This window comes from Oncorhynchus kisutch, linkage group LG9, assembly GCF_002021735.2.
Source record: "Oncorhynchus kisutch isolate 150728-3 linkage group LG9, Okis_V2, whole genome shotgun sequence".
Taxonomy (NCBI): Eukaryota; Metazoa; Chordata; class Actinopteri; order Salmoniformes; family Salmonidae; genus Oncorhynchus; species Oncorhynchus kisutch.
Window position 1 is genome coordinate 6,247,258 of NC_034182.2, and position 27,802 is coordinate 6,275,059.

Here is a 27,802-nt window from a genome sequence, read left to right on the forward strand (position 1 = left end):
CATTTGTCAACTCAATATGTTGTAGTACATTATTTCAAAATCATTCAATACATTGCAATGTTTTACTGGTCTGTGGATTTGCACTATTTTCTCAGTGAGAGGGCCAATACACTGTTCAAGTTAGAGATAACTTAATCAGAACAGTGTATGAACAGTCATATCTTATAACCAAGAGTGCATTAATCAGATAAACCCTTATATTTACATAGTGCCCATGGTAATAAGGCACATGTGTTAAACAAATGTCCTCTGTCTGTTTATTTAATCCGTTTTTTAACCTCTGAACAAAAAAACTTCAGGCAGCTGACTAGAGATGTGTTGTTAGAGAGAGGATAGTTGTCAGGTGTAAAGGCTGCCGTGATTGAGAGGCGGTCAGAAAGAGCAGGCTGCAGGTGTAAAGCTTTCAGTATACAGCTGGGGGCCTGGACCATTTGGACCTGGTCCATCCTGGAGGGGTATGGGGAACAGGCTGGAGGGGTATGGGGAACAGACTGGAGGGGTATGGGGAACAGGCTGCCTGTCCCACTAGGCCAGGGCATTGGAAGTCCCAGCCTCAGGGCTTCAAGGCTGCACAGTCTTTGGGGTTGGCTCCTAATTCATCAATTCATGTCATTGATTGGCCAGAGTCAATAGAGAAGACATACTTGGTTTCCCATGTCTAAATCAATCACTAATTAATAGACAGGACTGAACATCAGCAGCAATGATACCACAACCATGTCCAGGAGTTTAGCTGGACAGAACATTCCCAGAGGGTTGGTGTAGGCACTGTCTAAGTACAGTCCTACACACCTACCCTAGCCTGAGTCCCAGATCTGTTGTGCCGTCTTGCAAACTCCAATTGCTGAAATGGAGTTGGCAAGACAGCACAAACAGATCTGGGACCCGGGCTACACCTACCCGTGGGTTGGCACGGACGCTGCAGTTGAGGGTGGCATTGTAACCAGCGATGGCAAAGGTGTTGATGAGGGGCTGGGTGAACTTGGGAGGCTCTTTGAAGTCGTGGTCGATGTACTCGGGGTTCTTCAGTTGCATGCCTGCAGAGGGAGGAAGGGAGGAAGAATGGGGTTGTACATGATACAGGCGCTGAGCTGTATCATGGGGGAATTTCCCTTGTGATCATGATTGAAGGAGAGACAGTATTTGAATTCATCATCTGTGGTCAGAAACAGCAACATCTGCATTAACAGTACAGTACAATGAAACATGATATGTAGTGTATACGCCATCTCTGAATGAAAGCAACTGGTCCAATTCTGTAAAAATGTATATTTTATCACTGTATCGTTACCTTTTGTGACAAAAGACAAAGAAGAAAATGAAAAAAGAAGTGACTGAGGTTCATGGGGGGCTGGACTGCTTTTGGAATGTGTTGGTTCATAATATTAGAAAGTAGAGGGGGATGACATACGGGTCATATTTTTCATTGCTCTCCATACGATATCCCCCCCACAGAGGAGCTCACATATACCTTCTTTAACAATGAGGGCGCTGTCCTTGGTCTGGGTGGCACCCTCGCTCAGACCCACCATGTTCTCAGAGTAGATTCTGAAGTAGTACTCATTCCCCACCACCAGCTCGGTGATGGTGATGCAGGTGCGGTGGTAGTGCTCAATACACGTGTACCACTCCTGTCACACAGAAAGCAGATTAGTTTAAACATGCAGGGGATAACATTGATTAGCACAAACACCTGGATTCCATATGCAGAGTACATACAGAGGTAAATCTCTCCCTCATACTGATTCCATACAGTAGAGTACTAAGTGATGCATTCAGCAGACTCATACCATGGTCTTCTTGTCTGCTTTCTGGATGGTGTAGCCTGTAATGGCGGCGTTGCCATTGTCCTTTGGAGGGGTCCAGTCCAGAGCCACGTTCCCCCCCCAGACCTCATCTATCTTCACACACTGTGGAGGCCCTGGGAGGTCTGAGTGGAGAGATGAATCCGTTAACATCATTAACATCAGTATGGGTCTTATTGGCATGTTCTAGACATTAGCTGCTGTGAATAATTTGGTAGGGAATAAAGGGCAGAACAACACTAAAAACATTAAACTCGATCAACTCTTTACTATGAGAACTTTCCTTCTTATAGTATTTTTTTCTACTTCCTATTTGATTAAATCTGTAAAAATGACTGATGCTTAGTGCTTAATTGATCTATGCCTAAACAACTTAATCTGTAAGTGAGATCAGGATATCCTTCCTGTCAGTTTCCTTTGACCCACCTACTATCTGGATGTCTACGATGGCCGTGTCCACGTGGTTCTCCACCTCCACCTTCATATCGTACTTCCCAGAGTGCTTCCTCTCTGCTTTGCGGATGAAGATGATGCTGTCACAGTCTGTGTTGCGGATAGTGACCTGCGTGGGGTCCACCGTCTGACCCTCCTTCAGCCAGCTCACCTTTGGCCTGGGCTTTCCCTACATGTCACATATCGCATAGGAGCATGAATCTAACTAAATATGATTTACTAAAGGGCTTTTACTGGAGGTGGTTCAGCCATTTTCTGTTATTGCCTTACCATGAATGGAATAACGAGATTGACGGCTTCTCCGACTTTACGAGTGTACGTCTGTTTCAAGTGACGGGGGATGCGGATCTTAGGTGGTTCTGGGAAGAGGATAGGTCAGATAAGTGGATGGAATGTGATTTCCGTTAAAGAAAATTATACTTTTTATTTTTTATCTACAGTGCCTTCAGAAATTATTCAGACCCATTGACTTTCCACATTTTCTTTTACGTTACAGTCTTATTCTAAACTGGATTTTTTTTATTTATTATCCTCATCAATCTACTCATAATACCCCATAATGACAAAGCAAAAACAGGTTCAGAATTTGTTGCTAATTTATAAAAATGAATCTGAAATATTACATTTACATAAGTATTCAGACCCTCTACTCAGTACTTTGTTTGCAGCGATTACAGCATTGAGTCTTCTTGAGTATGACACTACAAGCTTGGAACATCTGTATATGGGGAGTTTCGCCCATTTTTCTCTGCAAATCCTCTCAAGCTCTGTCAGGTTGGATGGGAAAGGTTGCTGTACAGCTATTTTCAGGTTGTTGTCCTGTTGGAAGGTGACATTTCCTCAGTGCTCTGGAGCAGGTTTACATCAAGGATCTCTCTGTACTTTGCTCTGTTCATCTTTACCTCAATCATGACTTGTCTCCCAGTCCCTGCTTCTGAAAAACATCCCCACAGCATGATGCTGCCACCACCATGCTAGGTTTTCACCATGCTAGGTGCCAGGTTTCCTCCAGACGTGACACTAGGCATTCAAGCCAAATAGTTCACTCTTGGTTTCATTAGACTTAGAATTCGAGTCTCATAGCAAAGGGTCTGAATACTTATGCAAATAAGCTATTTCTGTTTTTTTATATTAATACATTTGCACATTTTTCTAAAAACTTGTTTTCACTTTGTCATTGTGGGATATTCTGTATAGATCGCTGATTTTTTAAAATCCATTTTAGAATAAGGCTGCAACGTAACAAAATGTGGAAAACGTCAAGGGGTCTGAATACTTTCCGAAGGCACTGTAAATCTTTCATGAACACCTGTCCTTTGGACTTGTGTTTCAAATGTCATGTTCCTAGCCCTGTTGCTTAAGCCTTGCTAATAAATCATAAATACAGACATCAAAAAGAGAAGTGGAGAGTGGCTAGGACTCACCGATGACCTCTTTGACCAGGATAGAGTGCTGAAGTGTTCTGGGAGTGCTGGCGCCGGCAGCATTGATGGCCCTTACCCTTACCAGGATCTTAGCCTCTGGAGGGAGACCAGTGATGGTGTACTTAGTCTTCTCTGTCAGCTCCTTATTGGTTACTCTCCAGTCATCAGCTGTGGAGAACATGTCCATAGACTTAACACAGCAGGTAATACTTATTAACAAGCCAGGAGTTTCTCCTGATCATGAAAAGTCAAGTGGGTTCTAGTTATAAAAGACAAAGTCTATTCGTCGATGGAGGCATGTCAATCGAATGCTTCTTACTTCCTTCGATGCAATACTCCACCAGGTAGCCGTCTAAGCCTGCAGCTCCAATGGTGTCTGGGGGACGCCACTTCATGGTCACCGTGGTGTCTGTGACATCATCCACCACCAGCATGGTGGGCTCGCTGGTCACAGCTGAGTGAGTGTGAGAGTGTTACAAAGGTTGAACGTCACACAAACATTTCCTTGCATGTATAGTATGTTTCATGCCTTGTCAAAAGTGGATCTCCAATTGCCATAAGAACAGTATGACGCATACAATGTAGTATACCTAAGAAACACCTCCATGCCCATGTGAGTGGGACACCCACTCACTAGCTGGCACTGGTATGCCATCAATCTGTTCATCAGATCTCATTAGGGGCGGCTCTTAACGTCTATTCTTACATTCTGCATCAAGTTTAACTCCTATTGAACCCTGTGGGAGGCTGATCTCCTAAACCTATAAGCCCTAGATGATTTGGCAGCCATTATAAAGACATATTTAATATCTCCTAAAGCCCCGGCCACGTCCAGTAGAGGTCACCGTCAGAATGCGGAATGCTTGGAATAGTGGGGTATCAGAGGAACAGTTTCAAAGGGGAAGGGCAGCCCACGCAATGGCCTGCACTATCACACAGTATTTCATTTTTCTCCCACTATCGTGATATGATATAACCACAGGATAAACTGTATTGGCTTACATAAGAGGATAACGCCTTTGTACTGTAAGTGTCACCTCACTGGCTTTGTCACAAAGATTTACATTGCCAAGCGAACATTGCGTACACAGAACTCACCCAGGGGCACAAAGGCTTTGGATGGCTCGCTGGGTTTGGACACGCCGATGGCATTCACAGCAAAGACGCGCACCTCGTATGGGACACCCTCAATCATCTTTTTAGGCTCAAATGTGGTCTCTTTGTTCAGGTCAAAGTTCAGCCTCATCCATCTGGAACTCTGCTTCTTCTTCCTTTCGATGAAGTAGCCTTTGGGGAAAAGCATAGTTCTATATCACATACACACCAGAATATCCAACTTGTTAGCATAAAACCACCCACACAGACCTACCTAAGATGGGTGAGCCTCCGTCATAGATCGGGGGTTCCCATGTCATAGAGCACCAGTCTCCTCCCACCTCCGTGACTAGGGGAACTTCAGGAGGGTCTGGGATATCCACCACCTTGACTTTGACACTAGCCCCTGCTTCCCCAGCCTCATTCTGCAGGACTATCTTGTAGTTTCCTGTGTCTTCCTTCTCTGCGATGTCGATGGTAAGACTGGTGTGATCCGGAAAGGTTTCAGCTCGCACACGGTGGCCAGAGTCAAGGATTACCTATGATGGCAAATAGTAGATTGTACTGTACCCATACATTCAGTATGTACAGTCGTGGCCAAAAGTTTTCAGAATGACACAAATATAAATTTTCACAAAGAATGCTGCCTCAGTTTGTATGATGGCAATTTGCATATACTTCAAAATGTTATGAAGAGTGATCAGATGAATTGCAATTAATTGCAGTCCCTCTTTGCCATGCAAATTAACTGAATCCCCAAAAAACATTTCCACTGCATTTCAGCCCTGCCACAAAAGGACCAGCTGACATCATGTCAGTGATTCTCTCGTTAACATAGGTGTAAGTGTTGACGAGGACAAGGCTGGAGATCACTCTGTCATGCTGATTGAGTTTGAATAACAGACTGGAAGCTTCAAAAAGTGGTGCTTGGAATCATTGTTCTTCCTCTGTCAACCATGGTTACCTGCAAGGAAACACGTGCCGTCATCATTGCTTTGCACAAAAAGGTCTTCACAGGCAAGGATATTGCTGCCGGTAAGATTGCAGGACTGGGGTAAAGTCATTTTCTCTGATGAATCCCCTTTCCGATTGTTTGGGGCATCCAGAAAAAAGCTTGTCCGGAGAAGACCAAGGTGAGCGCTAACATCAGTCCTGTGTCATGCCAACCAACAGTAAAGCATCCTGAGACCATTCATGTGTGGGGTTGCTACTCAGCCAAGGGAGTGGGCTCACTCACAATTTTGCCTAAGAACACAGCCATGAATAAAGAATGGTACCAACACATCCTCCGAGAGCAACTTCTCCCAACCATCCAGGAACAGTTTGGTGACGAACAATGCCTTTTTCAGCATGATGGAGCAGCTTGCCATAAGGCAAAAGTGATAACTAAGTGGCTCGGGGAACAAAACATCGATATTTTGGGTCCATGGCCAGGAAACTCCCCAGACCTTAATCCCATTGAGAACTTGTGGTCAATCCTCAAGGGTGGACAAACAAAACCCCACAAATTCTGACAAACTCCAAGCATTGATTATGCAAGAATGGGCTGCCATCAGTCAGGATGTTGCACAGAAGTTAATTGACAGCATGCCATGGCAGATTGCAGAGGTCTTGAAAAAGAAGAGTCAACACTGCAAATATTGACTCTTTGCATCAACTTCATGTAATTGTCAATAAAAGCCTTTGACGCTTGTAATTATACTTCAGTATTCCATAGTAACACCTAACAAAAATATCTATAGACACTGAGGCAGCAGACTTTGTGAAAATGTATATTTGTGTCATTCTCAAGACTTTTGGCCACGACTGTATACTTTACTTCCGACAACAATTAAGCACAATGAAGCCTATTTCGACCCAGGTCAGCACTCACCCTCTCTCCCTTCATCCACACCACTCTGGGTGCTGGTTCTCCACTGATGGGAATCTCCACACGGAGTTTATTTCCTGCCACAATGGTCACTGTGTTGTCAGGGAAGTTCAAGCTCTCCAGGTGCACCCTGGGAGGATCTGTAGGAACGGGACAAGGAAGAAAACATGTAAGTGCTCTATAATATTCCTATCAACCCACGGATGGTTTTGTATCATTAAAATTACTGTACCAACGATATGAATTTTGGCACAGAGGCTCTGAGAGTATCCCTCTGGCACAAAGGTATAATCCCCGGCATCGTGAAGGGTGCTGTTCACAATTTCTAATCGGTGGTTCCTGTCAAAACAAGAAAACAAGTGAATACTGTAGGCTTGCTCCTGAGAAGACAGCTTAATCAATATGAAAAAGACACTAGAGACCAGCAGGAGGACAGAGGGAAGGGCTAAGACCCTGAGTTTTTCTTGCTCAGGTTACATGGGCCTAATGATGAATCATGATTTGGGCCCAGAATTTTTGCCTCTGCGACTTGACCAGGTATGAAACCCCCATGAACACAGGTATGGAGCGGAGGAGATGGGCGAGTGGGAGGGAGGTGACGTACTTGGCTCTTTGCAGGATGTTGATGCGGTCGTTGGACTGGATCAATTGTCCGTTCCTGTACCAGCGACCTGGAACATTCCCAGGGAAGATCTCACAGTGCATCTTCAGTGGCTGGCCCAAAAGCACTGTCATGTCCTGCAAATCCTGAATAATCTTCAGTGGCTTCACTGATGAAGGGAAGAACAGAAAGAAAGAGGATAGAGAAAAGTAAAAATAGTAATCAATATAGTTGATCTACAGTTTCTAGGTAAGAGAGAAAGTGTGAGGAAAAGAGAGGGAAGTGAAATACACACATTCAACCTGGACTTTGGCTTCAGAGGTGCCCCCAGAGGCCATTAGGGAGAAGGTTCCAGTGTCCTCCTTTGAGGCATCGTCAATGATTAGCCAGTGTTTCAGCCCGTCAGATTTGACACGGTAGCGTGACCGGGGCCCGGTCGATACCTCCACGCCATTCTTACACCTGAGGGGGAAGACAAAAGTTTAGAGGCTCAGAGGCACTCACACATACACACACACACAAAGGACACAAGGGAAAACACACACACACATACATATATATATATATATATATATATATATATATATATATATGGGAAAAATACACAAGCATACACACACACTCAAAGGGGAAAAAACACACACACACACAATAAGTTGACATGGCCCTACCATTTTACTTGAGCTCCTACTTCAGACACTTCACACTCCAACTCAATCCTCTCGTTCACTGTCGTTTTCACCGCCTCAATCTCTTTAGTAATCTTCACTGGTAACTCTGCAGAAAGGTAAGATAGAAATCATAAAATCATAGAGGGGCAGGCATCAATATAATTAGAAACAGTGGAGTGTGAAATTATGGAGAGACCACATTCTGGTCCCACTAATTCCTCAAAGAGACATTAAAATGAAGAGAGAAGAATGATGGAATGGAGAGGGGTACCTTTGACAAACAGCTCTGTGGTGCACTTCTCTTCTCCCGCAGCTACGGAATAAGCAGCATCATCATTCAGGCCGCAGTTGTTGATGACCAGGATCCGCTGCGTGCCCTTTTGCTCAAAGATAAACCTATGCAGCAAGTGTATCAATCAATCAAATCACTGGATATCCACATACTGTGACTATATGCGCTTGGAGATAAAGTTATAGTATACCATATATGCTTGTGAATGGCAATTATTTCAAGACTTCATATCATCCACTGAGCTACAGACAGTTGCCTTTGCTTACTTGTGTCTTCCAAAAGCAGAAATAGATGTAGTATTTTATTATTTTTTTAAGAATAAAAAGTTGTGCTAGTTTATTAATCAAAAACCTTTGTCATTGAAGTCATTGTAATGTGAAGATATACAGCCAAATTCATATACAGAGACCCGCCCCCATTCACAAACAAACACATCCCAACATGCATCAGCGTGGGTTGTCAGTGCACACCCAGAGGAATAGAGTAGACAGAGGGTTGGGGTCACACCAGAGGTCAGGGATGTAGGACGGGTGGACTTACTTCCTTTGACTTAAGGTCAGCAGTGGAGCCGGAATGGAGCCAGAGGAAGAAGTAGTTATAGCAGAGAAAAAGGATGAGCACCATGGCATGACAGACAGACAGACAGACAGGAAGGACAGAAGGCTAGAGGAGGGGGCTGTAACAGCCAATAGTGTTACAAAAAATTGAGAGGGAGAGAGAGAGAGATCTTCATAACAGGGAATCCTGGGAAATACACCACTGGAGACCAGGGAACAGAAAACTGCAATAACCTCCCAGATGGCTTTAACTCGGCTTGGCTTTGAACAACCTCTACTGAGAGTAGCCTGAGATTGACCCTTCCCTTTTTAGAATCTAAGTACACACTTTGAGGGTACATAGAGGTCTTGTAACATTGAGTAATACAGATGTTAGATTGAGTGATGAGATTAACTTTCAAAAGTATTGTATAACTACTGTTAATACACACGGGTGGGTCTAATTCCAGACGGTGTCTATTCCACAAGTTACCAACGGCTAAATATGATTATTGTTGTGGCATGTTTGTCATTTTACTACATTTTATGTTGAAGTTTTCTGCATATTGGTTATAGATTTGGACACGTTCAAACTGTGTTTTGACATTGGGCTATCCTACCTAGCAAAATGTTGTTGAACAGATGTTGAAAATAAGATTATGCCCGACATCCAATCTGCGTTTGTTTTGGGTGAAAGTCAAAGTTGAAAATATGTATTTTTCTTGCAGCCTTGGCATTCAGGCCAAAGAGTTCAATCTTGGTTTCATCAGACCAGAGAATTTTGTTTCATGTGATGGAATTTGTTAACTGTTACATCTGACTGCGCAATCCAGCCCATCCAGGCACTTTATAAACTTGATCTCCACTATAAAAAACATCTAGACATTATCTCACATTTCTTTTAGACTAACATTTAGTTTTTAACAGCAGAGATTTGTATAAACCTTACTGTCTCTCTGACATTTGCGACATAGAATTTTAATATTGAAACAATCTCCAGTTGTCGCATAGTAATGAACGAGTTGAGACAAAACAGACAGGCAGGCAGCGTTTCTTAGCCAGTTGAAATCATGAATTAGCTGGCATAATTTTTATGGATATATATACAAAGAAATGTCAACGAAGTGCAGCTAGTTTGCAGTCTGTTGTTGGCTAGCTCCTCTGAACAAGTGTCCTGACAAGAGAGCACATTTTCAATGCCAGGCGAAATCGCACCTCATTAGTTCAGTGTTATGGATGTATCCAAATAAATGTCACTAGAAAACAGCTTAAACAAATGCAAATGCAGCTACTTTGATGTTATTCTGATAGCACTGTTTGACGTGACTGTAAATTAGCCGTAGTTGGCTAGCTAGCAAGAAAGGGATAAGAACGTTGCCAGACAGTATGGCAATGGAACATTTAGAACGAACAACTGGGTCACGTCCATAGATACAGAACAAAAAGACCGATCAACTGGGTCGCGTCTCTGGCAACCGAACCAATAGAACGAACGACCAGCCGGCTTGGGTAGCAACCCTAGATTTGTATTGGGATTATATATTGTGGAAGGATGAAATAGTATGAATAAATTAATCAAAATAACGATGAAAATGAAATTATGTCAATCATTATTTGAATAGGTTGGTAACCCATTGTATAAAAGTGATAATGCCCTCGGAGCCGGTGTTTGGAGGATATATTGGCATGGTTTGCACAACACCCATGCTAATATATCCTCAAACACTGGCTTCTCGGGCATTATCACTTAATTATACAAATGATTTCCAGAGAGAGGTAAGAAAATAGTCACCTTTCGTTATACATTCCCATTATTGACAGGTTGATAAAACGATGTGGTAAGATCAATACACTTAAACTACGCCATATTATATTTATGGTACACTAACATTGGTGGGGTACACAGCTATCAAAATAATAGATCATCCATTGATTGTTACAAAGCCAGAGTCAGTTAAAGACCTGTGGAGAAGGTACCGCCATTTCCCTGTACAGAGAAGGACCTGTAGTTAATAGCAAAGGACCATTATTTAAAACATCAAACAGTGCATTTCCACTCAAATGTAGCTCAGTGCCACGCACTGCCCAGCAAACAAATAACGTTCTTGATGCGTTGGTGAGATGCAGGTGGTATCTTATCAACACCACATTAGTGTTGAGAGAATGTTATTTGTTCATTGGGCATCAGCTGGCAATGGTTTACAGTGCAGAGATCTGGGCTGGTCATGTAGCTGTGTGTGTGTCTGGGCACAATGGGAGCTCTGTATGGGTGTGAAGGGCATGTAGGGTCAGACTTGTCCCTGGTTTACAAGGTCTGAGGCAGTAGACCCTGTTCATAACAGGGTCACACAGGGCTGTATGTGTGTGTCATTATGTGAAAGCAATTATTGGTGTAAAAAAATGTGTGTTTTGATGTGCAAGTTTGGGTGTATGCATCCTTGCTTGCTTGTGTACACCGCGAGACCATCAGAAACACTAGCATGTGAACCATTGCTTTTCAATGCTGAGAGACATGACAAGGAACAGATAAAAACTACAAGTGCCAGGGGACTGGCAATGAGGACCAAATCACGAATGAAACACATTTTATGAGGAACTCCCAAAAATGCCTTTCATTTGTGAGAAGACGAAATTGAGAAAAACATACAGACGACTAACACATGGAGAAAGAAGAAAAAGCTTGACATACTTTGGAGTTGGACGGATCTCCTGGCCGTTCTTGTACCATTTCAGCTCTACTGTGGGGTCTGCAAGATCCACCACTAAGCGGATCTTCCCTCCTTTGTCAGCCTGGTATGCTGGATCCAACTTCTTGGCAAAAGCTTTGTCAAAAAAGACAATATCCCATGACAATGGTTATGCATCCTATAGAAAACCAGTGAAATGTGTGCCTTTCCCCTGAATAATCACAGATTAGTGCATCATAATCCCAACAGTGACACACAGTCACATGGACAAACACTCAATTCAGCACCTTCACTCTTCTTCTCCTCTTTCTTGGTCTTCTTCAACCTCTTGAGCAGACCCCGCAGGTCTGTTATGCCGTACTCAAAGGCGATTTTCTCGTACTGGTCTGGCCTGGCCGATTTCAGGATCTCCCACACGTCCACTTCGGGGGTCTCATCCTGCTTGGGCTCCCTGGGGCAGGACACGAGGGGAGGATGTGAGGGCTGGGGCCACACTCTGGGCTATCGCGACGTGTCCTGAGGAACTGATCCCTATGGGGGGTATTGGGTGGGGAAGGAGGTTCTGGAAAGGGGAGAGGATACTATAAAAGGGACAGTGACTGCGCTGAAGGAAGACTACTCTGTGTTGTATCTACTGTAGATAGGGACTACCTACTAACTTAGTTTTCAAGAGTGTTTTCCCTCCGCTATTCTACTGATCTGCTGTGTTTCTAGTCATTTCTCTTCTTCTCTCTCCTTATATCAGACACACGTTCTCTCTCTCCCTACAGAGTTCCTCAGGACATGTCACACAAAGGGATGGGCGTGGTCTGAAGCCCTGTACCTGTCCTTTGACATCATCTCTGGATGAGGTGTTACAGGAGGAGAGGGGGTGGCTAGTCTATTATATCCTATAGGAAGGGTTTTACTGCTGAGGCAAGTAGAGGGATCAGATTATTACAAGGGAGTTGAATATGTTTCAGGTAGGGGTTTTGACCAGGGTCGAGTTCTTTAAGTCTGGACATTGTTACTTGCCTTTAGGGTGAGATTTTGCAAGATAAAATACATTTTAACCAGTGCTGTATTAACGAATAACAGTAAAAAGGTTATAAACTAATGCTATTAGGCCACTTTTGTTCCTCGGGGGGGGGGGGGGGGGGGGGGGGGGTAAACATGACACCTCAACAGATGTGCTGCTGATAAAGTCTACATTCCTTCTCTTTCTATTCACATTGCCCATCCCTTTGCCTTGTGTCTCAGTATGTTCACTCATCACCACTTCAGAGACGCTCTGACCGTGTTAGAGATGGAAGGCTAGGCGTCCATAGGGGATGTTAGATCTGTGAGATCCAGGTTAATAAGCATGTTGCCTGGGCGTGAGTAGATACATTAGGCGGCTAAATAAAGATCATTCAATCAGTCCGTTCTTTCATGGACATTTTCCCAAATGTCGGAAAGCTTTGGAGGTAAAAAAGCATGAAATTATTATTTCATTCTTATGCATCTCTCTTCTTGTTTATTTCCAGGCAATTACTGTGTATACTGAAATAAACATTGTGATATGTGCCTTGTATTTCTAAGTTGAAATAAAATGACATTGTAGCGATAACACTATTTCACAGCATCATTCATAAATGATCCACTAGCAGATCATTAATGATCCGAAATGGGAGTCCCTTGGCCTCATAAACACAGTATTACTGAACTCTACTGTTGATCAAAAAAGTGGTCATCCCCAACAGTAGAGAGACTTTATAATGCAAATTCCATTTCAACCCTTACTGATTGTTAATGGAGCATTTGAGAATGAAGTGGCTGTAAATGAAGTGTTACCGTACTACAGTAGGCCAACACTCTTGCTTGTTCCAGATCCTAGAGCTACATTCCATGCTGGGGACGCTACAGGATTATAGTACTTACCCCGCAGTAAGGTCTAATCGTTTAATTACCTAGGTTATTCTCTCTACTAACCTTTGGTTTCTGAATGTGTAGGGAAGAAGAAGAGACAAGCCCAAATAAATGTGTAATTTTACCTCAGTGAAGTGTCACGGTCTGTCTAGGTCTATTGTACTCATTGCAGTACATTGAAAAAACATGCTGTTGTCTGAACCAAGAAAAAAATGTAGATTTGTATTTACAAACGAAAAAAAGAAACTCAAAAATACAGTTATCAATATGTGAGAGTAGATAGTGTACTAGATAGTATGTGATTCACTGTAACTCCTGATATTAATGAAATGATGTACTCTTACAGTACATGGTACTTCACCTATGTTCTAACTAATATACTGCACTCTTTAATATATTATACTCTATTGTAATGCATATATATACCATGTGATAAAAAAAAATTGTAAAAAGAGGGTAAAAGATGGGGCAAAATAAAAAATAAAGAGAAAAGAGGTAAACACCCAAAACAAGGGCATAGTAAAAAAATACAAAAATAAGACTGTCCCCTTGAGGACGGACAGTGACTCTCACCTATGTTTAAGAAGACCACTAAAGTCAAGATCCCCTGCATCCTCGTGTCCTTCACTGCTGTTGTTAACAAGAAGAGATTAATGGAGATTTAATCAGAGTAGAAACAGTAACAGGCAACTAGATAAACAATGCTAAAAGAACAACGCAAAGCAGCGGCTACTGACTTCAATCAAATGCATTAGGTTCAGACTAACACATGATTGGTGGCTTACACAAAAACCATTTCGGTTCATTTCCAATTAAATGCTTCTAATGAACTGGTTTGTGTAAGGAGTATCGAGAGCGATCCCTACCAGCATATGAAAACATTTCCACAATGTTTCTGCTGTGTTGCAGGAGCATCACTGAGCAGCTACGTTGGGATAATGCTATGGGGCTGGGATGTTTTGCGTTGCTTTCTGACACATTGTTGGGAGGGAGTTTCAAATGCAAGCATTGGCCTTTGTGCTGTTCAACACGTTGATTGGTAATTACCTTAATAAAGGTTAATCACATCTGATTTCATGGTCATTATGTTTCAGACACTATGTTCTCATGTTGGTTTGTGATAAGAGCCATGGTTTTCCTACTGAGCCACAATGTCCCATGTATCTGATGTTCAAATGTACATTTTCAGGTTTATTTTCCATGTGTATTGAATCTTGCTCGAAACCAGTGAAGTTTGTGTTTAATTTGACTATTGTCATATTTATCATTATGAGAAAAAAGGATACTCATTAGTCAAATGCTCAATCTAACCACTAACTGTAAAAATATCACTCTTTTGTTGACTCTGAAAACTAGTCTACTAACTGTCTGTTTAAAAGAAAATCTAAATAACGAGGTCAGATTGTGTTGCTCTCATTACCTTCTTTTGAAAGCTGATCGAATATCAACACTCTGTGACTGTTCCAGTTCTGAAACACAATGCAAAACAATAACACAGTATATTGTATTATTGCTCGTGTTTCAGTGTGTGTTCTTTGCTGTATGACTGAGACTCGAACAGCGCAACAAACCTTTCACTTCCAGGTCAAAAGAGCAGCTGTCAAATTTGTCCTTGTAGGTGACCTCACACCTGTAGTTTCCAGCATAGTTGTCTTTGGCCTTGATGATATGCATCTCAAATGTGTGAATCTGCAGGGTGATACATAGGTATTGGAAGGACAGCTAGGGGACCAATGTGCGTGTGTGTGTTAACATACAGTACATAGAGCTATACATGGGAGGGTGTCTACCTTGGTGCGTCGGTCAAAGGTTTCTTTCAGTTGCAAGTGCTTTCCGGTCTTGCTGGCCAGGTCCATCCATTTCCCTTTGAACCACTTGATGGTGGGTTTACGGAGCAGGTCTTGGGCCTCCACCTTGGCAACAAAGGAGATGTCTCCACCTTGTGAACATATAAAACACAGCATGTCCATGGTGGGAATAGCCTTTGAGGTGGATAGATGTACTACACATGGTTGCCAGAGGTTCCTTCTCTTGGAGATAATAAATACAATAGTGAGAGAGAGGCAGAGAAGGAGAGAGAGGCAGAGAGAGAGAGGCTATCTTTCATCATAACAAGGGAGAGAGACAAATCTAAAAGACCTTGACCAGTACAAATATAATACATGTAAGGGTTTTAAAATGTCTCTATGAGTATATCATCTCTGGTCTACAGCAGCTGTGAGAGGAGAGCTCACTCAGCAGGCACTCACCCACAGTGATGGATCCGCCCTGGGGTCTTTCTATGAGCAGGCTGGACAGCGGTGGGGTGTCTACGGGCTTGTCAAGGTCCTCTGGAGCCTGTCCCTCTCCCAGAGACCACACTGTTCGATCAGGAGAGACGGACACACACCATCACACCATCAACACCAACAGACCAACACACTCCTCGTATACTGTACTCAATGGCTTCAACAATCTGTCAGCACACTTCTCTGTATTCATCTGAAAGTGATATACTTCCAAAGGTAGATAGACAGACAGAAATACATTCACACGGTTCCTCAGCTGTTCATAGCAGCTGCAACATGGAAAGCATAACATTTTACAACATGGAAAGCATAAGAACATGGAACATAGAACAAATACCTGTACTGGGAAAAGCGTTACGGGCTTTGAATGATTACCATATCAGAGGGGCACCTTTGCTGTGTGCAAAAGTGTATCGATTGATACGTTCTTCCATTTCTAAATGCTCCGGTCTTCTTTGAGATCTCAGTGGACTAGGACTGATGTCAGCAGTCGCCATGCCCAACATGTGATGAAACTACTATAGACAGACCTACACACGGAGTTCCTTCAGCCCCACCCCTCGCTACCTACTGCAAAGACCCAGCTACCCTCACCCAGTTTACGTCATCTCTGACTCAAAGACTAACACTCAACTAGGTCACTTAGTCATTTAATTTACTTCTTAATTATGTGAAATGTCATTCATTATCCCATGTTTGAAAAAGATAAAGATGTTGAAAAGCCCCATAGCTTCCTACAAGCATTGGAGAGGAACGTGGCAGTTGAACTATGACATTTTAGGAAACCAGTATTTTTCATAGAGCAGAACATAGTTCAAATGAACCTGAGCTTTTAAAGAATGCCAAGCCAGGTCCCATTGGACCAGCTAATCGGGGAAAATGAAAAGAGCCAGCTAAGAGACTAACACTATTCGTGAGTGGGCTTGCTCCAGAGAGGATACTGCTTTTCTGGAGCTCTGCTATTGAAAACTAACCTTCTACTAGGATGTTTATTACGGCTTTTGTTACATAGTATTACCTGAGTCTTTTCTCCCCATGGCTGACACATGGACGCTATCATCTGAACAAAGACAGAGAGAAATTTACAGCATATTATAAGAAATAGTACTGTAAAGTCCACAGAAGCAAGCACACACAAACATTCAGGACCAGCAAGCAATACAAGACATCTAACAGTAAGCAAGCTGAGCCCTGACGAATTCTGACATAATGATGCAAGCTGCCAATCGAAAGCTGTAACTATGTACATTGTTGTATATTGTTAGGTTTCACCAGTGAGGAGAATCAGTTTTGAATCTTCTTTCATGCCTTTGTATTTCTTAAAATAAAGTTTTATACAAACTGTATTGTTGCATTATGATCAGAATTCCAAATGTGTTGACATAAATGTCTAACATGCATGTGCCAGACAGAAAATTGCAGAAAAGGAGACCCTTAAAATCTTTAAATTCTTATCATTTATTTTTCATAAAAATCTATTATGGTGTTTTTGCAATATGTTTCACTGTTGACAATCTAAGGTTGGAAAAATAACTAACTTCAAAAATCACACAAAACACCTTCTAGAAATAAACATGTCTCCGAACATGTTTCCTACATCCAGGCAGTTGTAACATTCTGATCAAAACGACTAGTTTGGTCAGAGCTATAGTTGTAGGATTAACAGAAAGATCTTACTAGGCAGCTCAATAGACAGTTTCTTGGCTGTATTGGCATCCTCTGTGAAAGAAAGCACAGCATTACTGGTATTAATTTGTGTTTTTAACTAGTCAATTGATTTGACTCTGGTGAGGAATATTTCGATTGACTCTTTGTGATGATTGACAAAAGTAGTATGACAAATTGTCCTTATGGCCTTGTAATCAGAAAAAATATTAAATGAAACCTCCAATTACTTATACCAACAATTTCCAATGAATTAAATATGAATACATATAACACAATTCAAGACAAGAGAACCGGTATAAAATCAACATAATTGAGGTCTAGGACAAACCAAACATGTATAATATCATCATATATATACACATAACATATAATATACATACAGTATACATGATGAGCATACGTGGCATGAATGGTACTGGTGTGTATATTCCAAGCCTTCAGAAAGTATTCACACCACTTGACTTATTCCACATTTTGTTGTGTTACAGCCTGAATTCAAAATGGATGAAATTGTTTTTTCCCCTCTCACCCATCTACACACAATACCTCATAATGACAAAGTGAAAACAACTCCAGTGTACGTTTGTCCTTATGTTTTAGGTTATTGTCCTGCTGAAAGGTGCATTTGTCTCCCAGTATCTGTTGGAAAGCAGACTGAACCAGGTTTTCCTCTAGGATTTTGCCTGTGTTTAGCTCTATTCCGTTTCTTTTTATCCTAAAAAAACCTCCCTAGTCTTAGCCACATTTATAGCAGTTTTACTTTACTCCCTTATTGCAAACAGGATGCGTGTTTTGGAATATTTTTTTATTATGTACAGGCTTCCTTCTTTTCACTCTGTCATTTATGTTAGTATTGTGGAGTAACTACAATGGTGTTGATTCATCCTCCGTTTTTTCCTATCACAGCCATTCAACTCTGTAACTGTTTTAAAGTTACCATTGGCCTCATGGTGAAATCCCTGAGCGGTTTCCTTTCTCACCGGGCAACTGAGTTAGGAAGGACGCCTGTATCTTTGTAGCAACAGTGCACTATTGATACACCATCCAAAGTGTAATTAGTAACTTCACCATGCTCAAAAGGATATTCAGTCTTTTTTTTACTCATCTAATAAGTGCCCTTCTTTGTAAGGTATTGGAAAACCTCCCTGGTCTTTGTAGTTGAATCTGTGTTTGAAATTCACTGCTTGACTGAGGGACCTTAAAAGATAATTGTATGGTTGGGTACAGAGATGAGGTAGTCATTCAAAAATCATGTTAAACACTGTCATTACACACAGAGCGACTCCCTGCAACTTCTTATGTGACTTGTTAGGCACATTCTTACTCCTGAACTTATTTGGGCTTGCCATAGCAAAGAGGTTGAATACTTATTGACTCAAGATATTTCAGCTTTTCATGTTTAAGTCATTTGTAAACATTTCAAAAAACATCATTCAACTTTGACATCATTGTGTATAGGCCAGTGACACAAAATCTAAATTTAATTCATTTTAAATTCAGGCGGTAAGACAACAAAATGTAGAAAAAGTAATGAATGGTGTGTGAATACTTTCTAAAGGCATTATGTGTGTGTATATATACAGTATACATGTCAGATGTGATCTTCACATCCATACCTTTATATTAGAATTATAATAAATAAAGGTTTGTGTGCTTGTAGGAATTATACTTTGGCATTTTTGAATTGGCATGCATGTAAACAACATATGTGATATGCACAAACATATATTGCAATAGTTTAGGAGCTGATCCTGAATATTCTAACCAGCAAAATGCCATGTGCCAGTATTAAACGCATATCAGGAATATAGGTATATCAGGTCTTCCCCACAGTAACTGTCTCCTGCAAAATGTACTTTTGGGGTGTTGATCGGAGCCCTGTCCTATAGTGGAGTCTCCATGGTAACCGACTTGACAAGGTGGGAAAGGGGGAGAAAATGAGGATGGTTTGTCATGGTTACCAACCTGGTGGGGGCGGTGGTGATGGGATGTTGGTTGTAGCGTCATCATCTTTATCTGCAATAAAGGTGTGATTGACACAGACCCACCTATCAAAAGGCTCCAAGTCCATCACCGGCAAGGCAGGCCAACAAGACAAGCCACAAGACAAAGCATGCAAGACAAGACAGAACATGGGACCGACACGACACAACACCACCACATATGCATGTCTTTGAAATGGATAGATGAAGTGTATGAGACCACAAACTTGTTGATCGTGAGATCGAAGCGTGTCCTGTGAGAGATCACACCAGTGTCTATGAGATGGGAGTGGACGGTGATGTGAGAGATCACACGTGTACGTAAGATAAAGGAATTATGCGTAACACCACAAGCTTTGTTTAGGAAAGCTGGAAGCGCAAGTGAGAAGCACTGTGAGAGGAAGAGAGAAATTGAAGTTGACAAGCAGCGGCCAGAATAACACAAGAATGTCCACAAGGGATATGAAAGATTAAAGACCTAACTATCCAAGATAAACCCTGTTACTTAGAAACTTTTTGTCGATCAAAAGAGTAACTGAGCTCATCTCCACCTCCAGAGACGTTATAGAGAGTAGTGTTGGGCGGTATCCAGATTTTCATCCTGTTTCTGTCCCACACCGGGGTATACGGTATTACCGGAAGTCCACACAAGGGGTGCTATTTCTTAAAAATAAGGGTGTGATAGAGAGAGCGTTCAAGGGGGTGGGGGTTGAGCAAAACAGAAGGGACATATGAAACTGACCTTTGTTGTGGTAAAAAGGCACTGGAGCAATGCTGAGTGATGAGTGACAACTGCGGAGAGATATAACCTTCCATACGTCTAGATCAGCAGCTGCTGCTGCGGCTGTCAACAGCACTGTGCTTGTTGCTACAGTATAGCCTCACTATGAAACCTAGACCCTCAGCTATAAACAGTCTGCAAACTGTACTGAGAGGAATAGACACAGAAAACACACGCCACGCACACAATAATACACACACAAACATACACACATCAACACATGTTTGTGCATACGCACATAAACGTAGCCTACCTATATACACACACACGTTCTTGCATATGCACATACACACGTTCGTGCATTTGCACAGACACACACACTCTTCCAGACCTGCTGGAGGTGGGGGTGGGGTAACCTGCACCGTAACAACTGGTTCTGGAGGTGGGGGTGGTGGTGGGGTAACCAATGTAACAACTGGTTGTGGTTGTGGGGTAACCACTGTAACAACAGGCTCTGGCAGTTGGGTAACCTCCGTAACAACTGGTTCTGGATGTGGTGGTGGTGGTGGGGTAACCACTGTAACAACAGGCTCTGGCGGTTGGGTAACATCCGTAACAACTGGTTCTGGAGGTGGGGGCGGGGTAACCACTGTAACAACAGGCTCTGGCGGTTGGTTAACCTCCGTAACAACTGGCTCTGCTTCCTCCTTCACGGTTGCTGAATTGGGACAAGGCTCTCACAGATTAAAGTTACCGTCCATCTCCTCCACTCACACAGCACTAAGTTTCTTTCAGTCATCAATTTCTAATACAAACAAACTGCTAACTCCAACTGTATGTGCCGTAAAGTTGTCGTACTGAACTGTGCACACAGCAGACACGCTGCATTTACACGTAGCCTATATGTGCTGTTTAACCATGACAAAGTTATCAGACACGATTTTGGGGGCACTTTCGCCTTAGAAGAATTTGAACTTACTGTATATAAAAATGCACTAGTCAACAATCTGCAGAAAGCAAAGCATGAACCAATGTATGTCTGTTGTTGTGTAAATGCCAATGAAGTTCATCACATTGGGTCATAGCAGCCATTGAGGCAAAAGGTGTCTCTGTCTGTCATTACAAACAGCGCTTCAATCCAAATAAAACCCTGATTCATGCAGATTCTATCAGTCCATTGCCTGATTCATGCAGATTCTATCAGTCCATTGCCTGATTTGAATGGAACTTTGGCCCATATGATCTATTGGGAGAAGATAAAGGGCCTTTGCAAAGACCAGCACTATGGATCTAACTCTATTACAGACTAGAGTCAAACTGCTTCAATCAATGGTTTGAGAGTGGGACAATTGAACGGAGGCGCTTGTTACTATTTATGAGTATGGCCTGGAGTTTTTCCTAACCACATGACTTGATCAGGAAAAATGCTGGGCCTTCCGTTATAGTAAACAGCATGCGCTTTTACTGTGAATGGCTTGAGACTGAGTGAATTTGACTTACCAGGCAGTGGGGGTGAGCAAGGGGACGGGGCCTCCTCCTTTACTTCGGAGTTCACAGACTCGACTTGCTCTTTAGCCCCGACCACAACCGCCTCTGGTTCTGGTTCTTTAGACCCATTCTCTACTGGTTCTGGCTGTACAGGCTTAATCACCTCTATGGGCTGTGGATCCTTCCCCTCAGTCTCTACCGGTTGTTCTGTACAGCAGATAACAGTGCCAGGCTGGAGCAGCATGCCTTGAGCAAAAGCACTGGCAGCCTCTCAAAACACTGCATTATATATATACATATACATATATATATACACATACACACACACAGACACACACACACACACACACACACAGTGGGGAGAACAAGTATTTGATACACTGCCGATTTTGCAGGTTTTCCTACTTACAAAGCATGTAGAGGTCTGGAATTTCTATCATAGGTACACTTCAACTATGAGAGACGGAATCTAAAACAAAAATCCAGAAAATCACATTGTATGATTTTTAAGTAATTAATTTGCATTTTATTGCATGACATAAGTATTAGATACATCAGAAAAGCAGAACTTAATATTTGGTACAGAAACCTTTGTTTGCAATTACAGAGATCATACGTTTCCTGTAGTTCTTGACCAGGTTTGCACACACTGCAGCAGGGATTTTGGCCGACTCTTTTGGCCCACTCCTCCATACAGATCCTCTCCAGATCCTTCAGGTTTCGGGGCTGTCGCTCGGCAATAAGGACTTTCAGCTCCCTCCAAAGATTTTCTATTGGGTTCAGGTCTGGAGACTGGCTAGGCCACTCCAGGACCTTGAGATGCTTCTTACGGAGCCACTCCTTAGTTTCCCTGGCTGTGTGTTTCAGGTCGTTGTCATGCTGGAAGACCCAGCCATGACCCATCTTCAATGCTCTTACTGAGGGAAGGAGGTTGTTGGCCAAGATCTCGCAATACATGGCCCCATCCATCCTCCCCTCAATACGGTGCAGTCATCCTGTCCCCTTTGCAGAAAAGCATCCCCAAAGAATGATGTTTCCACCTCCATGCTTCACGGTTGGGATGGTGTTCTTGGGGTTGTCCTTCTTCTTCCTCCAAACACGGGGAGTGGAGTTTAGACCAAAAAGCTATATTTTTGTCTCATCAGACCACATGACCTTCTCCCATTCCTCCTCTGGATCATCCAGATGGTCATTGGCAAACTTCAGACGGGCCTGGACATGCTCTGGCTTGAGCAGGGGGACCTTGCGTGCGCTGCAGGATTTTAATCCATGACGGCATAGTGTGTTACTAATGTTTTTTTTTTTAGACTGTGGTCCCAGCTCTCTTCAGGTCATTGACCAGGTCCTGCCGTGTAGTTCTGGGCTGATCCCTCACCTTCCTCATGATCATTGATGCCCCACGAGGTGAGATCTTGCATGGAGCCCCAGACCGAGGGTGATTGACCGTCATCTTGAACTTCTTCCATTTTCTAATAATTGCACCAACAGTTGTTGCCTTCTCAACAAGCTGCTTGCCTATTGTCCTGTAGCCCATCCCAGCCTTGTGCAGGTTTACAATTTTATCCCTGATGTCCTTACACAGCCTTCTGGTCTTGGCCTTTGTGGAGAGGTTGGAGTCTGTTTGATTGAGTGTGTGGACAGGTGTCTTTTATACAGGTAACGAATTCAAACAGGTGCAGTTGATACCGGTAATGAGTGGAGAACAGGAGAGATTCTTAAAGAAAAACTAACAGGTCTGTGAGAGCCGGAATTCTTACTGGTTTGTAGGTGATCAAATACTTATGTCACGCAATAAAATGCAAATGAATTACTTATAAATCATACAATGTGATTTTCTGGATTTTTGTTTTAGATTCCGCCTCTCACAGTTGAAGTGTACCTATAATAAAAATTACAGACCTCTACATGCTTTGTAAGTAGGAAAACCTGCAAAATCGGCAGTGTATCAAATACTTGTTCTCCCCACTGTGTGTGTGTGTATATATATATATATATATATGGGGAGAACAAGTATTTGATACACTGCCGATTTTGCAGGTTTTCCCACTTACAAAGCATGTAGGCATGTAGAGGTTGAAGATCTCTACATGCTCTGTAAGTAGGAAAACCTGCAAAATCGGCAGTGTATCAAATACTTGTTCTCCCCACTGTGTGTGTGTATATACACTGCTCAAAAAAATAAAGGGAACACTTAAACAACACAATGTAACTCCAAGTCAATCACACTTCTGTGAAATCAAACTGTCCACTTAGGAAGCAACACTGATTGACAGTAAATTTCACATGCTGTTGTGCAAATGGAATAGACAACAGGTGGAAATTATAGGCAATTAGCAAGACACCCCCAATAAAGGAGTGGTTCTACAGGTGGTGACCACAGACCACTTCTCAGTTCCTATGCTTCCTGGCTGATGTTTTGGTCACTTTTGAATGCTGGCGGTGCTTTCACTCTAGTGGTAGCATGAGACGGAGTCTCAACCCACACAAGTGGCTCAGGTAGTGCAGCTCATCCAGGATGGCACATCAATGCGAGCTGTGGCAAGAAGGTTTGCTGTGTCTGTCAGCGTAGTGTCCAGAGCATGGAGGCGTTACCAGGAGACAGGCCAATACATCAGGAGACGTGGAGGAGGCCGTAGGAGGGCAACAACCCAGCAGCAGGACCGCTACCTCCGCCTTTGTGCAAGGAGGAGCAGGAGGAGCACTGCCAGAGCCCTGCAAAATGACCTCCAGCAGGCCACAAATGTGCATGTGTCTGCTCAAACGGTCAGAAATAGACTCCATGAGGGTGGAATGAATGCCCGACGTCCACAGGTGGGGGTTGTGCTTACAGCCCAACACCGTGCAAGGACGTTTGGCATTTGCCAGAGAACACCAAGATTGGCAAATTCGCCACTGGCGCCCTGTGCTCTTCACAGATGAAAGCAGGTTCACACTGAGCACATGTGACAGACGTGACAGTCTGGAGATGCCGTGGAGAACGTTCTGCTGCCTGCAACATCCTCCAGCATGACCGGTTTGGCGGTGGGTCAGTCATGGTGTGGGGTGGCATTTCTTTGGGGGGCAGCACAGCCCTCCATGTGCTCGCCAGAGGTAGCCTGACTGCCATTAGGTACCGAGATGAGATCCTCAGACCCCTTGTGAGACCATATGCTGGTGCGGTTGGCCCTGGGTTCCTCCTAATGCAAGACAATGCTAGACCTCATGTGGCTGGAGTGTGTCAGCAGTTCCTGCAAGAGGAAGGCATTGATGCTATGGACTGGCCCGCCCATTCCCCAGACCTGAATCCAATTGAGCACATCTGGGACATCATGTCTCGGTCCATACACCAACGCCACGTTGCACCACAGACTGTCCAGGAGTTGGTGGATGCTTTAGTCCAGGTCATCTCATCAGGAGCATGGCCAGGCGTTGCAGGGAGGTCATACAGGCACGTGGAGGCCACACACACTACTGAGCCTCATTTTGACTTGTTTTAAGGACATTACATCAAAGTTGGATCAGCCTGTAGTGTGGTTTTCCACTATAATTTTGAGTGTGACTCCAAATCCAGACCTCCATGGGTTGATAAATTTGATTTCCATTGATAATTCTTGTGTGATTTTGTTGTCAGCACATTCAACTATGTAAAGAAAAAAATATTTAATAAGAATATTTCATTCATTCAGATCTAGGATGTGTTATTTTAGTGTTCCCTTTATTTTTTTGAGCAGTGTATATGAGGTGCTGGCTGGGCATGAATAAGCATAGATAGCCAGCAACCAGAATGGGTCTTTCCATTGACAGTCATGTCTGAATGCATGACAGGCGATCAAAATGTATACAAATGATAAAAAAGTTATTTGCCAAATACGCAGAAAAAATTAAGGGATGTTACCAATCTGGTCATTGCACATCTATAGGTAGTCCTGGAGGCTTCAAGGAAGTATAGTTTTACTTATTCAGCAAGCTTGTGCAAGACTTAATTGCAATGTACCACAAGCTCTAAAAAACGATTTTCATTATTTCACATAGCAAATCATAACAGTTCCCAGAAATTTGAACGTGACATGGTCAACGGAATCTATTATAAGTCTAATGATGGCTACCTGCTGAATGTAACAATTAAACCTATACTTCCTCATTCACAATGAATGTACTTCCTGTGGATGATTCCATATTCCAATCCAATACTTCAGTACCTCATACACACACACACACACTTGGTAGAACAAGCACAAGCCAGTATTGGGGACAAAGCATCACAGCAACGTGAGCACGGGAGTGTGTTACAGTAGCAGCAGTGCAACTACGGAATTATGTGCATCATATGTGCTGTTTATCAGGAAGTTGATTTATTCGGATCGCACGTAGACTATTTTGACTTATATGCGTTATGTTTGCATGTGAACGTGTGTGTCGTCGAGGAACAGTTGAGAAATCTCATTACAAAACAAGAAAAACAAGAACGGTGGACACACAACAACAAACACGCGTGTTATCAGTGTGGTGTGCAAATTAATCACCTGGGAAGAGTGGGGAAGGGGAGAAAAGAGGGGCATGACACCAGTGCATGGTTACCCACCTGGGGGTGGAGGTGAGACCTCGAGGGATATCTCAGGTGTGGGCATTGGCGCCTCACTACTGTCTGTGGCAACACTCTCTGAGTATGTGACAAATATAGCAGGGATGGAAGAGCTGCATTTAATAGCGCAAAGTCTCCACACCTAGTCTTTAACATACTCTCACACCAATGGGCATACTAACTCACTGTATGCCCGACCTCACTCGCCATTTTCCACTCAGTCACACACAGATTGGGACACATACAGTAAATCCACTGAATTCATTCATACATATGCATGCACAATATCAAGTGGGATAGTGTAGATGAACAAATTTTCCCTTCAAGATTTTTCTTTTCTTTTTTACAGCCATTTGGCTGAAGCAGATTCATTGTTTTGGTGGGCTTGAGGGAATGTTTAAATGTTTTTTCACTTAAAAAAATGTAACCTTTACTTAACTACTAGGCAAATCAGTTAAGAACAAATTCTTATTTACAATGACGGCCTCGGAACATTGGGTTAACTGCCTTGTTCAGGGGCAGAACGACAGATTTTTACCTTGTCAGCTCTGGGATTCGATTCAGCAACCTTTCGGTTACTGGCCCAATGTTCTAGGCTACCTGCCGCCCCAAAGTTGATGGATGAAATACATTACAGGGTTCAAATGTGTCCTTCACTTACTGTATGACAGGTTTATTCAGAATAAATTTTGTCCAAATTTTTCTGGACTATTCTTACTTTTGACTTTAAACTACACTATCAAATCTGAGACAATTCTCATTCTGAAGCACAATTGCGATATTTATGGCACAATTACGATTTAATACTTTCAGAGAAGTACGTAAAATCAAATCAGTGCCCGGCCAGGGATACATTTAGCCTAAACCTGTGTGTGAGCAGAGCTATTCCCCCCACTGTACGAAGCCCCAGGCCCAAGACGCTGCTCCCAAGGTCAAAGCCTGGTGCCGGCAGGCGGCCAATAACATGCCAGAGTCCTGGTCACATGGGGGGGCAGGAGCGTCAGCTGAATCAACAGGCCTGGATCAGCCGGTCCGCCAGGGGAATGTGTAGATTCTGACCACTCGGTCGTCACCACTGACCACTGAGCCACAGTAATACAACAATTATATTGCCAAGGACATGTAGACATTTACACTTTTACAGTGTTTAAACCAGTGACCGTGTTTCCACATTCACACTGAAGTCGAAGTGGAGTAGTCACATCACATACAGCCTCAGTTGTACCTTAATGTGACTTCACATTTGCACAAACATGGTTTCTACCATTCAATAGACCAAAACTGCCAACCTAATATGGGATACATTCTCTCCTGCATGACATAACCAATGTTTACCATAATAATTCTCTCATACCAACTTCTCTGCTCAAAGCCAGTGCTGTGTGAGGTGAAAGAACATTGTTCGGCATCACCCTTTACTGACCTTTTTCACCATTGGGTGTCTCATCTGCAAAACAGAGACAAAAGAGAACAATTCAAAAGTGGTGATTTTTGATTTAGTCAATTTGTTGCGCGCCACAGCAACTATCAAAATATTGATACTGTAAGTGGACACATCAAAGCAGCATGTGACCGTTTTTCTAAAAGTATTGAGAAGGTTGGATGTATACATGTTACACAGTTTAATGTATAGTATCATGACTAGGATGCTACTGCTATAAGCCTATGTCTTATGTCCCCAGTGAGCCACATCATCCCTGGGGTGCACAGCACCTTGTGTCTGGACACTATAGTAGTAACTGATTATAAAAGGTACCAATTGACACACGTTGT

General features: G+C 42.8%; 1 protein-coding gene across 18 annotated transcripts in view; it reads right to left on the reverse strand.

The window, feature by feature from the left end:
* LOC109896286 (myosin binding protein C1) overlaps nt 1-27,802 on the reverse strand; it is a 36,688-nt gene that overhangs the window by 3,040 nt on the left and 5,846 nt on the right. For 2 of the 18 annotated variants that reach the window (XM_031831653.1, XM_031831659.1), the window contains exons 2-32: nt 27,453-27,476; nt 26,030-26,107; nt 21,481-21,675; nt 20,372-20,698; nt 19,243-19,293; nt 17,287-17,328; nt 16,628-16,669; nt 15,571-15,681; nt 15,112-15,260; nt 14,893-15,010; nt 14,742-14,790; nt 13,895-13,951; nt 13,385-13,393; nt 11,722-11,885; nt 11,437-11,569; nt 8,752-8,760; nt 8,191-8,315; nt 7,920-8,025; nt 7,544-7,710; nt 7,252-7,417; nt 6,880-6,986; nt 6,651-6,787; nt 5,052-5,316; nt 4,781-4,969; nt 4,002-4,136; nt 3,683-3,850; nt 2,529-2,617; nt 2,232-2,427; nt 1,791-1,930; nt 1,472-1,631; nt 901-1,037 (exon numbers count right to left, since the gene is read on the reverse strand). In XM_031831653.1, coding sequence (XP_031687513.1) covers nt 901-1,037; nt 1,472-1,631; nt 1,791-1,930; nt 2,232-2,427; nt 2,529-2,617; nt 3,683-3,850; nt 4,002-4,136; nt 4,781-4,969; nt 5,052-5,316; nt 6,651-6,787; nt 6,880-6,986; nt 7,252-7,417; nt 7,544-7,710; nt 7,920-8,025; nt 8,191-8,315; nt 8,752-8,760; nt 11,437-11,569; nt 11,722-11,885; nt 13,385-13,393; nt 13,895-13,951; nt 14,742-14,790; nt 14,893-15,010; nt 15,112-15,260; nt 15,571-15,681; nt 16,628-16,669; nt 17,287-17,328; nt 19,243-19,293; nt 20,372-20,698; nt 21,481-21,675; nt 26,030-26,107; nt 27,453-27,476 — 3,845 coding nt within the window. The remainder of the gene's footprint in view (nt 1-900; nt 1,038-1,471; nt 1,632-1,790; nt 1,931-2,231; nt 2,428-2,528; nt 2,618-3,682; nt 3,851-4,001; nt 4,137-4,780; nt 4,970-5,051; nt 5,317-6,650; nt 6,788-6,879; nt 6,987-7,251; nt 7,418-7,543; nt 7,711-7,919; nt 8,026-8,190; nt 8,316-8,751; nt 8,761-11,436; nt 11,570-11,721; nt 11,886-13,384; nt 13,394-13,894; nt 13,952-14,741; nt 14,791-14,892; nt 15,011-15,111; nt 15,261-15,570; nt 15,682-16,627; nt 16,670-17,286; nt 17,329-19,242; nt 19,294-20,371; nt 20,699-21,480; nt 21,676-26,029; nt 26,108-27,452; nt 27,477-27,802) is intronic. The other 16 variants (XM_031831654.1, XM_031831655.1, XM_031831658.1 and 13 more) reach the window with 16 other exon arrangements.